Below are 14,006 nucleotides of genomic sequence, written 5' to 3'. Positions count from 1 at the left end.
TCTAAGCTAAACTGTTTTTGATACCTTCAGTTAGGTCTGCTTTATCAGGCTCCTTCTCCTCATCGAGTTCTCTTTGTTCTTGTATGAGAGATTCAATGTGCCCTTTTAGCTTCTCATGGTCATTTGTTAGACATTGAAATATAGCCTCAAACTCCTCAGCATCTATCGTGGCTGGTAGGGTGCTTGAACCATAGCGCCCCGATGTTAGAGTCTGTTATTACATGCAACATTTAATATTTATAGAAACAACATTTGGTGTATCTTTGTAGACTTGAGCTAGTATAGATACAACATTTCATCATTTAATATCTCAGACCTTATAGCTTACAGCTTTTTTGTCTTTGGTGCTAACCTTTATTACATGTCAGACTGTAGGATGCTAACTTGGGAATTATCTTTCCATGCATTCAAAAGTAAAGAGTGCCTACAACACTTGGATATTCAAAGTGAGCTGACTACAAACTCTACTCTTAATTTGCAAGACTAATTACTATCTAGTGAATAGGTATATTTCTTGTGTTTGTTTCTTCTATGGAAAAAGAAGACAAACCAGTAAACTATTCATACAACACCATGCATTCTCAGAATAGCAACCATGGCAGAATGTCTGACGCAAGGTGTCACCGCTCATGACAAGTTTGAAGTAAAGTTGTCAATTATCAGAGCAATTCTGCAAAATAGTATTGCTCAGCAGAGACAAGGTGGCAAGTGTCAGAGTAAGTTTGAGGCATAGTGCCAAGTGTCAGAATAAGTCTGAAGTACAGTATTGCGCCATTTATTGGAGCAATTCTGAGGCATAGCGCCACCTGCCAGAGCAATTCTGAGGTATTGTGACACTTGTCAGAGCAATTCTGAGGCATAGCGCTACCTGTTAGAGCAATTCTGAGACATTGTGTCACCTGTCAGAGTACTCTGAGGCATAGCATCCCCTGTTAGAATAATTTTTAGGTATTGCGACACATGTCAGAGCAATTCTAAATAATTGAGTCTTATGTCGGAGTAATTCTGAGGTGTTGTGTTAATTTAAAAAAAGTTCTGTTGCTCAAAAACTGCAGATAGCAAATTCCACAAAACATTTATCTATCATTGCAACTGATTATGCAAGTTGGTACACAAAATTAAAAGCAATATGAAAAAATATGGGTGTTTGTGCTATTTCCATTTCAGCATTAAGTAAGTTACTGTCCTGCATCTACGTGTAAGTTGGAATCACATCAACAATGTCATTTATATAGTAGCTACATATAATTGTGACTTTATAGTTGACATTTCGCTACGAGCATGTGCTGTGATATGCTGTAGCACCATGGAGAAGTGTGACAAGCATGCCAATGGTGTTATGAATGAAGCCATGACAGTAAGACAGGTAGGGATGCAAGTCTCACTGCAAGGGAATAAACACCTAATAGCACCGCATGCAGTAGTCGTAGTCACTAGACAGCAAGTCTATAAAAGATACCGAGGTACGACATGGCAGCTTGGAAGGATCATCATGCCAACCGATAGGTCAGAGAAGTTTATATAGGAACAAGTTATTAGCGACACAAAGGATATGGATAAAAGACAGAAAATGCAGGCAAGTGCATTATTCAGTTAACTTACTGCTAGCTCTGACAAACATGGATCAAATATCTAAAATACATTCATTATAATGAGTTTAGACAAGAGGTTCTAGAAAACTTGATGATTCTGTAAAACAAAGCGAGACATAAAATAGCCTGTGGTCACAACTCTTGCATCTTTAGTTAGAATAGCAATTGACAGGACTACAGGCCAACAGAGATAACTGGTAGCATTATTGAGCAAGATGAATAAGTAATGCTTATAGTCTGAAATGTTTAGACTTTCTTGCAGCTGGGTGAAAGTGAAGGAGCATGAGACAAGCGATATATTTTTTTTTGCAAAATTATTTTCTAGCTCGTCACAAGAGGTAGATGAAGCTTCTTAATGTGAGTAGCTAAGGCTATGATAAACAAGGCGTAGACTATCTATCTATTGTCAGCAAGTTTCCACCTCGGGTGTTTTAGAATGCCTTCCACGATAAGGTGTATGTGAGGCGTTTGGGTTCCAATCATGTACCTATCACTATGATTGACTACAGGATTACAGAAAGGTTCAAAATTCATCAAGTTGGGAAGAGTCTGATGGCAGTTGATAACCAATCGCTTGCCTTATCATAACAATGTTTAGTATTTGTTATAATATTTTTATTGGATTAGTTCACAGGTTATCAATAGAGTAATCATTGTCTTGGCGTTGGTGAAAGAAGATAACTCCAAATTTGTGGAAATGAATAAGACTACAGGTAGCCCATTTAATGATGGATATTATTTCAATATTTTGTTACACTTACCCTCCAGGCTAGGAGTAGAGAACCTGAAAGTAAACTAAAATAAAATACTTTGACTTGAAATGGTTTGATGAAGCTACTTAACAAACTCACCACAAAGTTGACAGCTCTGGTCTTCTGACACTCTTCGACAGCTGTTATGCAGTTGTTGAGGTAGGAGTGGTTGTCAAATGGCATGTTCTCCATTGCCCAGTGCATGTCGTAAATACGCAGCTCACAGTTGTGCTGGAGGCAGTACTCCTTCAACTGAGGATACAGCTCAGTCATAAAGTAGCGCAACTCCCACTTTGTGTCTGCCAACATATGAATATACATACAACTACATGGCAGGCAGCTCTGTACCACTGTACAAAAGACTACCTGACTTAACAAGCCTATGAGATGGTGTTTGTTAAATAGAAAGCAAACTTTTATACAGTAAAGGGCTTTTCCTTTTTTTACCTGTACAGCCCTTAGGTTTGCATGTGAATGACCCCTACTTGAATAAATTTTTCATAAGCAAAGAGAGCTCAGGCTTTCAAGCTTTGTCATTGCTTGTTGTATAAAGTATAACAATAACATTAATAACAATAATAGTAAAACTGTGTCACTGGTTAGAGTATAGAGTACACATGGGCTATAGTAACCTTCAGAGAACATATACAGCGTGTTTAGATAAAACACAGATGTGGACTGTCAGACTGATTCGAGGGAAAACCATGGTTTTAATAAAAAAGTGCACACTTAGTGTGAAGATAATAAATAAATTGACTGTGTCAAATAAAACTTATTGTGTCTGTAAATGTTTTGAACAGTTAGCGAAAAATCTAGAATTTAGACAAATTAATGTTTATGCTGTTCCACAATACCCTTTTTAATCCTCTATCTCCAAGTTTCTTGAACAGCGTCTCTTTCTGGGATTTAAAAAACTCTTACTTTGTTAAGATGATTGCAAAGTTGTTGACTCTTAGCAAGTGTAGTAATACAGACACACTCTTCATCTTCTCTGAAAAACGTTTCCAACCTTGTGTTTTTAATGTTTGAACACAGTAATATAATAGAAAGATTTAAACTCTAGAGAACCGATAACTCACTATTAGTTTTATAGTTGTTCAGAAGACATTCACTAACACCCACTTTGAACTGCTGCTGAACTTATTTAAATATTCCTAGTTAGTTAATTTGTATAATTGAATTTCCTTATTAACAATAATGTTTGCCTTACAATATTTATCATGCAATGATTACTCTTTCTCACTAGTAACATGTAAAGTTATATATACTAGTACTAGTAACATGTAAGGTTATATATACTAGTACATGTACTAGTAACATGTAAGGTTATATATACTAGTACTAGTACTAGTAACATGTAAAGTTATATATAATAGTACTAGTAACATGTAAGGGTATATATATACTAGTACTAATAACATGTAAGGTTATATATACTAGTATTAGTAACATGTAAGGTTATATATACTAGTACTAGTAACATGTACGGTTATATACATTAGTACTAGTAACATGTAAGGGTATATATATTAGTACTAGTAACATGTAACGTTACATATACTAGTACTAGTAACATGTAAGGTTATATATACTACTACTAGTAACATGTAAGGTTATATATACTAGTAATAGTAACATGGGAGGTTATATATACCAGTACTAGTAACATGTAAGGTTATATATACTAGTAACATGTAAGGGTATATACACTAGTACTAGTAACATATAAGGTTATATATACTAGTACTAATAACATGTAAGGTTATATATACTAATACTCTGTGAGATTGTGTCATTGAAAATTAGCCCTCCGTAGACTTGTGGGCGCCCTAGATGAGTGTTTTTTCCTTTAATTTAGAAATTCTATGAAAAGTGTCATTTCTGATTCAGAGACAAGTTAATCATTTAGAATAAGTTAAAAAGAAAGCAGTCTCTAAAGTGAAAGACGTAACTGCAATCTAATACATACCCTACTACCTGCGGTATGTATGTTCACCTTATTGTAAACAAGGTTTGGGTAAATATAGCCCAACCCTTGTTTACAATGGGGTTGGACCTTACAGATTTGTAACCTACCAATTCCAGTGTTGCTGATATATAAACAGGCATTGTTTGTCTCGTGAGGGCAGACAGTATCCAAGGTGCCCTTCAGTATTCTGCTATGTTTGTCCTGTGTAGATAGTCTTGTCATTTCCCTAGTCATGGGTCTGAGCACTATGTGTGGTGTTGGTACAGGAGATATAGGTCGCTGTACAACCGCCTAAGATATGAAACTATATATATAATATAGAGAGAATACAGAAACACGCCTTGCAACATGCATATTTGCATCTAAACACACAACTGGCATCTTCTCAATGCCAGTTTGATTAGCCGCAAAAGTTTTTACATATTTCAACTTTTAATGACGTTGTAACAACTTGGCTGGCTACACTGATAGACACTGGCTACACTGACTACACTGACTACACTCATAGAAACAACTCTCTATCAAAACTGTTTTCACGAACATCATAAGAAGTTTAAAAAAGAACCGGTGTGACATTGTCTGTGAAGTGTAACTACTAGAGATATGATTATATATGTATAATTATATTTAATATAATAAATATATGGTCAACTGAGTGGGAGCATTAGTCTCTCAATTTGAACCTTCAGGAAAGTTGCCACTCAAATTTTTTTACATCTAATCCATCTTGTGTTTTATTTTAAACAATGCTCTCAAGGACGACTTGGGAGGAATATAGCCACAGTCAAACAACGCTCTCAAGGACGACTTGTGAGGAATATAGCCACAGTCAAACAATGCTCTCGAGGACGACTTGGGAGGAATATAGCCACAGTCAAACAATGCTCTCAAGGACGACTTGGGAGGAATATAGCCACAGTCAAACAATGCTCTCAAGGACGACTTGGGAGGAATATAGCCACAGTCAAACAATGCTCTCGAGGACGACTTGGGAGGAATATAGCCACAGTCAAACAACGCTCTCAAGGACGACTTGGAAGGAATATAGTCACAGTCAAACAATGCTCTCAAGAACGACTTGGGAGCAATATAGCCACAGTCAAACAATGCTCTCAAGGATGACTTGGGAGGAATATAGCCACAGTCAAACAACTCTCTCAAGGACGACTTGTGAGGAATATAGCCACAGTCAAACAACCCTCTCAAGGACGACTTGGGAGGAATGTAACCACAGTCAAAAAATGCTCTCAAGAACGACTTGGGAGGAATATATCCACAGTCAAACAATGCTCTCAAGGACGACTTGGGAGGAATATATCCACAGTCAAACAATGCTCTCAAGGACGACTTGGGAGGAATATAGCCACGGTCAAACAAATATTTATGATAGTATACAAGTTGATGAAAGAAAAATTATTGAATAAAGTATTTGATACAATTCTGCTATTTCTTTATTGACTTTGATGAAGACCTTTTCAAACACTTTGATGACAACTAGCGCAGGTAATACAAAACCAGCAGGTGTTTTCGTAACAGCTTGCGCAGGTACTTTGGTAACAAATTCTGTGATTGCCAATTGGTAACTTTCCGCAAGCGCATTGGTAATGACTAGCACAGATATCTCGATGACAACTCTTGCAGGTACCTTAACGTCAAATAAAGCAGGTACTTTGATGATAACTAATGCAAGTGTCTTGATGACAACTAGAGTAGATTTTTAGTAAAATGACAATTGACCTTGACAGTACCAATAGGGAGATGTTGGTAAACATAATGAGATAAATTCTTTATTACCATGTTTTCTTTTTCATGTAGCTGGATAGCGGCAATAACTTTAATTTTACGTCCGTACAATATATTGACTCATACTAAGATGGCAGACTGTTTAGAAGGGTTCAATTTAAATGTAAACATTTTTAGCAAATAACATAATGGGCTATAATATGTACTCGGTTTAACGATTAGAGAAAATTAGAGATCAGTTACACCAATAGCTAATATTGATTAGACATTGTATGCAGGCTTGATAAGAACATTAAGAACGCTGATGTCGACTAGTTGTTATAGAATGAATGTTTGCGCTCTGGTACACCGACAGAGGTCTTCAGTAAAGCTACTATTCTGTTTAATGCAAGGTTATTGGTTAAGCAAAGATTTTTCTGATGAGCTAGAACTGAGGCAACATTGAGTAGCACTGACAGCATCACACAATAGAAAAGACCTGAATTATTTTTCTAAACATAATTTTTGGAAAGCCTTAATTTCAGCCAAAAGTAAGTTCAGCGATTCAGATCTGACCTTTAGAGGTTAGTTATTTTAGTTTGTCCTATTGCCATCTTTCGAGCTAGGTTGTTTTAGAATAAGATTTTAGAAATTAAGTTTTATTTTTCTTGGGGCTTGTAGAACTAAGGCTTAATATAAAACCATTTATTGAGCTGTCAAGTCTCTCAGTTGTCATCTCAAGTGTTACAACAGTAATGTTTGTCTAGCATAATGGCATATCGACGCAGGTTTCCTCATCAAAATCATGGCCACAACTCCTAAAAACTTGAAATTCTTCAGTTCTTTCATGTTAAAAACCTTCAAAAAATATATATTATGTAGTTTGGACTAATCACCAAAATAGCATTTTACTTTTAGTCACTCAACTAAAGGAGAAACCAATAATCTGTATTCAAATTAACTGGAAACTTTGTGAACCAGAACAGATAAGCTTATCATTGCTGAATGAAGCATGACAAGCACTTGAAGTCTGTTACTCGTGTTACACAGTTTGTGTTAACACTGCTTGTTTAGCAACAGTGAGACGACTGGCCGTGTACGTGAGTTTAATACTATCCATTCACCATTGTCTCTGAACACAATACGCTATTTGTCTCTTGAATTCTTATTCATCTATTTAACAAAGCTAATCAGTAAATATTTGAACTGCCTAAGAAGTTATAAAAGTTGTTTATAGGTCAGCCGTCGGCAGCGTAGCTGCTCTCTGAAATGCTTATGTAGCGTTCAGCAACAGTTATGTTAGGATAGCCTTTTATTAATCTTGAAACGGCCGCTAATCCTTTTGGTACCGTGATTGTCAGGCACTACCTTCACCTCACCTGCCTTTATGCCTTTGCAAATATTTAAAATTTTGTTATAAACTAATAATACTTTTGTTTTGTTGGAAACTATCAACATAGAACTTATGTGGTACACGGGAAACCTTGAGCTCAGATGGATGTATAAGATTTTTTAACTAACATATTCTAACTAATTTTGGCTGGTCTCCATGACAGCAACCTTGAGTTGTTCGAAGATTGTAGCTAAAAAATAGTTAGCAGCTGTAGTTAAAAATAAACATTTTTCATTCTTTATCCAACATGCTGTCAAGCTCAAAAACATCGTATTTGTTTGCTGTTTCACTCTTTACAATTTATAAAATATACCTGTTCTTTGGAGTAATCTTCTTTCAAGGGTTCTGATTCATCTTCAGCACCTTCCTGAAAAGTGAGGCTTGGCTTGACTTTACGTGAGTGCTGTGAGTATAAAGAACCTTCACGACTGGTGTTGACAGGTGCCCCTGCAATGAGGTCAATCATGGCATTATTTAGCTTTAGATATGTGCAACTGTATCTATGTTCTAGTATATTCTTTGTGATTTCTTTTTAATTTGCTTGTTAATCAAAACCACAATTGCTCATTTCCAAGTTATACTTGATACATGCCAACTTTAATCATTTGAATTAACCTGGGAAAGCTGAATGCTGAAGTGGAAATAAATGCTGTCGGCTCTTTATACTAAAATGTATGGTATGTAGTGATGGGTGTCTTGCACCCTTATCTGTTGCCCTCTTACAACCAGATAGCGACCCAGCTAAGCATGAAAACAAACAATACTTAATACAATCGGAGTTGAAACTAGGTGACAGAAATGAATCTATAATGCTTTGGTGTTCTTTTTAGTTTTTAAATTGAAAGTCGAGAATGCGTTTTGACACAATGACTGTTCGCACAGATGTTGTCCCTTTAAATAGTACAATTTACATTATCTACTCAGACAACTAATTATTGATTTTGTGTCACTATAAACTAAAAATAACTGGCACATGTTGCAACATTCAATACACATGATGCCTGGAACATTTTTGAAAGTAGCGAGAGAGAATTAGACCAGCATGTTAGTCAGCGATTAGACCAGCATGCTAGTCGATACCGAGTACAGCAGTCTCACGATCCATGCCATACAAGTCACCTGATGCAGCTCGACCAATCATCTCATCCTGATCATCTGTGCCAGTCCCACCGGTTTCCTCAGCTCCCTCTTCAACATCTGAAAATACTCCGTTGTCTTCTTGGTCTGCATCAAACTCCTCATTGACATCTTCATTTAGAGAGGCTCGTATGTCAGGCAGTGGATCAAGAGTTCCTGTATAGGAAACAACTCGATTACAAATACTCATGCAGCGAATAGACTTGTGAATAATTAATTTGTAGCTGTTATATATATCAACTCAAAATTTGGTAGTATTAACGAGTTAATTTTGGTTTATTAAGATTTTGATACCACCATTTTATTGCAAAGTAGTTTTGTTTAATTTTTTGGTTAAAACTTTGGTATATTTTATAACTGTGGTGAATTTTTATGATATTTGTTATTATCAAATATTCATTACTAGTATCAAACCACATCTATCTATATATAGATTTCTCAATGTAAGTTTTATGTCTCTCATGTGTCCAGTGTTTGCATTCTGGTTATAGTTATTAAAATCTTGGTTTAAAGAATCTGCCCCGAAGAAGATTTGATCTTAGTACTTACTGTTCACCTGTCCAACACCCTACCCAATAGGCCACAGAGAATGAGCTGCTCACTTTCCAATATAAGTCGCTATATGAGAGCACGTACTCAACGGCTTTGCATACCACGCAGGGTGATTGTGTAAGTGATTATCATTAATTAGCTCACTAAAATTTTCCATTGGCAATCTGCCAGGCTAATAGCAAGTGACAGGCAACTCTCACTACTTCTCATTGTTTATAAGCAGATTTTTAATACTCGGGCAACGCCGGGAAGTAGCTAGTTATAATATATATAGCCATATATGTACATGAGGGTAACTGGTACGGTAGAGGCTAACATTGTAGTAACTAGTATTGTAGTAACTGGTATTGTAGTAACTAGTGTTGTAGTAACTAGTATTGTAGTAACTAGTATTATAGTAACTAGTATTGTAGTAACTAGTATTGTAGTAACTGGTATTGTAGTAACTAGTGTTGTAGTAACTAGTATTGTAGTAACTAGTATTATAGTAACTAGTATTGTAGTAACTAGTATTATAGTAACTAGTATTGTAGTAACTAGTATTGTAGTAACTAGTATTGTAGTAACTAGTATTGTAGTAACTAGTATTGTAGTAACTAGTATTGGTAAGACAGTATATAAATTTTGAATTTTTAGTTCATTTATTCATTTTACAAAAAAGTGAATGGAGGCATACCAAAGTCAGCCCGAGTTCCATCAGTGCTTAGATTAAGGGGCTGAAGCTGAGGCTTCTGATTGGATAGATGTGATCGCCTTTTGTTAGCCGGAGTGAACACAACTCTGTCTCCATATTCATTGTATCTCTGAAATATGTCTCTGTGTTTCTCAAACTTTGGTGGCTGCTGAAACAGTATACAAGGTTTTGTCAGGTTGGCTGTACCCCTGTAAGACTGGATATTAGAATAAGTAGCACATGGGAAGAGATCGGTGCTGCAATTTTACTTATCCAGATCACAATACAATATATCATTTCAATACAGGGTTCATATTGTCTCCTGTGTCTCTGCATCTCTGTATTTCTCTACCATGGTGGTCACAGTAGTTTGCAAAACAAGCTTTATGTTGAACCCAAACCCCTAAGGAGTTCGCTTTACAGTTACTCATTACTGCCTCTGCTGGCAGCATGGCGTAGATGAGCAAAAAAGCTGCCAAATTCACAAATAGATCTATCTACTCTATTCAATCAAGCTATCTTCGATGGCTTTCAGCATTATAATATTGCTGAATTGCTGACACCATTACATCAAACACCATTATTTTCTTAAAACCAAATAGTCTTTGCTTTCGTACTGAACAGATATGACACATTTTATTTGAGCTCAAAATCAATTACCAACACACGGATTAAATTAAGGCTAAGGTATGATGACGCCACAAATTTATATCTGACAACAAAAGCATAGAAATCTAGATTACAGCACTTCAACTCTAATTTACATAGTATATCAGACAGTGTAAGTCATCGTAGGCAATGTGTAGGCGATGGTGTGCCGACTCGACTTTCTTAGTGGATTCTGGGAACTCAGGTTTGCAGTCTCCAATAGTTATAGACTTTCATCTTAGGCACAAGTTCAAGGTCAAAACACTTAAGCTTTTGCTCCGAATTGTCAGGGCATAAACACCTGGTGCAACTGGTGGCCTGCTTCGGAAGGCGCCAAAATAGTAGCAGCCACTGGGTGTTTCATGAGACAAAAAGCCGTACAATTGCTTTCCAGGAGTGCACTGCATATGACTTTTCACACTAGTTAGTCGAGAAGAAAAGAAAAGTGGTGTGCTTTGCCGCTCTTTAGTATGTAAAGCAGTAAGTTATGTTGATGAGCAAGTGTCACTGTTATTGGTAATCACAATCAAATGACTAGTTGCAGCTAGCTGAAATAATTAGTAAAATTTTTGACACTACGATGATACAGTGGACCACAGGCCAAGGCATAATGACCCGCAATGCCTAACACTTACAACTAGAACAGCTCTATGTCCTTCACACGGCTTGCTAGATATAAATGTGTAACCATGTAAGAGTTTCCTAATTATTTGATGAGCCAATTATAGTCTGCTAGTTAACGTAGACCCTGAATTGAATTTATCAAGCAGTAATTGTCTAAGGGTTTTATGTTACTGCTAGAACTTGGTGATTCATTCTCCTCAAACACAGGCACCTAATATCCAGTCCAACATTGCTCAAGTCTAGCCCTTCCAGCCATGTGGAAAACTCGACATCAAAGTCTCAATGCGCAGGTCAACAAAATACTGCAAGTTGTTTTAACAAAGGCTAGACAAAGGCCATGCTTTATAAATGGAGGCAACAACCAAAAATGTGTTTAAAAATAACAGCCCTGAACACTGAAGGTTTAACAGTTGATAGCATTTAAAATGCTTTGGCGTAAAACTTTTATTATAATATGTATACTGATACAGTGTTGGTGCACTTGATGATCATGACATGTATCAAGTTTCGTTTAGGTTGTTTGAAGTACTGCATACATGGAAAGTCTGGGCGTTGCTGCTATAGTTGTCCACAAAGTTTATATTAAATTTAACACAAAATTTGTCTACCAAATATTAAATAGACAGTGACGTAGATAAAGCCAAATGCTCTGCCTATCTGTATTCGCTGCCTATTTGTAATGGACAACTCAAGATGTGTAACTCATTAGCTCAGGTCAGCACTCCTTATGTGTCAACAGGCTGTTCTCCAACACGCTGTGTTAAGTAATAGACAATTTTTAATTTATAATATTTCGGCAGCATCTGTCGAGTCAATTTTGTTTCTCTCACCTTCAAATCATATACTAAGTTGCTACTTCTTCGTGACATAGGAGTACTCTGCACCACCTCCTTAACCTTGGCCTTAGCCTTAGATTTCTGGTCACTTTTTTCATAGATGCTTGCTAGCCTCTTCTCCACTCTTCGGTTTAACTTTCGCTGTTAACATTCCAACCATAGATACTTGGCAGTGATAAACCTTAAACTGTTAACATTCCAACCGTAGATACTTGCCAGTGGTAAACCTTAAACTGTTAACATTCCAACCATAGATACTTGGCAGTGGTAAACCTTAAACTGTTAACATTGCAACCGTAGATACTTGGCAGTGATAAACCTTATACTGTTAACATTCTATCCATAGATAGTTGCCAGTGGTAAACCTTAAACTGTTAACATTCCAATCATAGATACTTGGCAGTGGTAAACCTTAAGCTGTTAACATTCGAACCATAGATACTTGGCAGTGATAAACCTTAAACTGTTAGCATTCCATCCATAGATACTTGGCAGTAGCAAACCTTAAACTGTTAACATTCCATCCATAGATACTTGGCAGTGGTAAATATTAAACTGTCAATATTCCAACCATAGATACTTGGCAGCGGTAAATATTAAACGATTGAGTAGTGAGTGGTATGACCTAAAGACTTCTCTAAATCAACCGAAAAAGCAAATTGAGGCCTAGCTGAAAATTAATTTAAATTCCAGCCGCAGAATTCACAAAATATATTTAAGACCAACTGTAGTCAAGTCTATAAAATGAAAGCCTAAATGTTTTTTGAAGTTGTAACAGACATACTAACTATTACGACCAAGGATAGAAAGTGAGCTTGTGAACCAAAAATCGGTAGCTAAAGAAAATAGCCTCAACGCAAAGATTGCTTATAAAAGCTAAAAGTATTCCTGATCTCACCTCCAATTCATTGAACACCTCTGTACTACGCCGTCTCGTAAATCCACTAGGCAAAGGAACTACATCCATCTCCCAGCTGACGGGTTGTGTTTAGTTCAACCAGCTAGTGTATTTACCACAGTACAAACGTATAAAAGTGACTAGAAAGAGGCTGGTGATGACACTTGGATACGGTATACACTGAGTGGCAGCACCTGCCTATAACTTGACTAATCTATGCATTCTCTGTTTGTACAATGCAGAGCTTTAAGTTGGCACAGCAAATACCGAGCCTATAGAGAGGAAATTTAATTGCCTGGTACACAAATTTATTAAGTTATCGGTGTGTTAACATAAAGGGAGTTAAATGAAGCAGCCAGAGCATACCTTTAAATGGCTGATGATCTTTTGTTCTGTGTGCGGGTGGATACGCCGTCCATAGCCCACATCCATCTCAGAGCTGCCTAGTAACTGTAAAAGTATAAATATGTCATCCTGTATTCTGCAGTCGCAGTCACATGTCAAAGAGATATGATCAGCTAATATGAAGTCACCTGAGGCACTGAGGCAGCTAAACAGAAATAATAGTGGTATTGCAATAAATTCTTAAAAGCCTTTAAAAAACTGGCAGTCGTTAGTTTAGCATTGTGTAAATTTTAATTTACCGCTGACTAGATAATGTGTATTGTAAAGTTAAGCTAGAGGCAGGGATGTAAAACATGTAACATGTGCTTGATACATCACGTCAGTGCTGACACAGTTATATAATATTCATCATAAAATTTTTGTAAAATTCTAAAATGAGTTAATGCCAAGCTACAACCAATTTTAAAACTTTGAACAAACACATGTCTTAATTATTTTTAAAAACCTTTTGTCACTTTTTAAAAAGCAAGAATAAAAGCAATTATTTTTGCTTTTATAATAAAGCAAGATTATTATTATTATAAAATATAATAAAAGCAAAAATTTCTTTTTTTCATTTTTACAGAACAAAAGCGACACTCTGGGTAGCTATCACTCAAATAAAATATCTTTTAGCATCTTATGCAACTATTATTATGTAACTTGCATTACAGCTATTACAATGTTAGTAAAATATAACTACAGTTTTCAGAGAGTAGAAGACAACTACGAAGTGAAATACCATGTCAAACTGAAGTTCACTATGATAAAAGTGAAACACAAAGTTGACTTGAAAATATTAATTACTTGCTGCCAAAACAGAACC

General features: G+C 36.2%; 1 protein-coding gene across 1 annotated transcript in view; it reads right to left on the bottom strand.

The window, feature by feature from the left end:
• LOC137389599 (NACHT domain- and WD repeat-containing protein 1-like) overlaps positions 1–13,228 on the bottom strand; it is a 61,884-nt gene extending 48,656 nt beyond the window's left edge. Inside the window, exons 1-9 of the mRNA XM_068075655.1 lie at positions 13,163–13,228; positions 11,893–12,039; positions 9,794–9,959; positions 8,548–8,721; positions 7,742–7,875; positions 4,421–4,604; positions 2,444–2,643; positions 1,603–1,632; positions 25–211 (exon numbers count right to left, since the gene is read on the bottom strand). Coding sequence (XP_067931756.1) covers positions 25–211; positions 1,603–1,632; positions 2,444–2,643; positions 4,421–4,604; positions 7,742–7,875; positions 8,548–8,721; positions 9,794–9,959; positions 11,893–12,039; positions 13,163–13,228 — 1,288 coding nt within the window. The remainder of the gene's footprint in view (positions 1–24; positions 212–1,602; positions 1,633–2,443; positions 2,644–4,420; positions 4,605–7,741; positions 7,876–8,547; positions 8,722–9,793; positions 9,960–11,892; positions 12,040–13,162) is intronic.
• Between the last annotated feature and the right edge of the window lie 778 nt (positions 13,229–14,006).

Source organism: Watersipora subatra, chromosome 3, assembly GCF_963576615.1.
Source record: "Watersipora subatra chromosome 3, tzWatSuba1.1, whole genome shotgun sequence".
Lineage (NCBI taxonomy): Eukaryota > Metazoa > Bryozoa > Gymnolaemata > Cheilostomatida > Watersiporidae > Watersipora > Watersipora subatra.
This window is presented reverse-complemented; position numbering and strand designations above follow the sequence as displayed.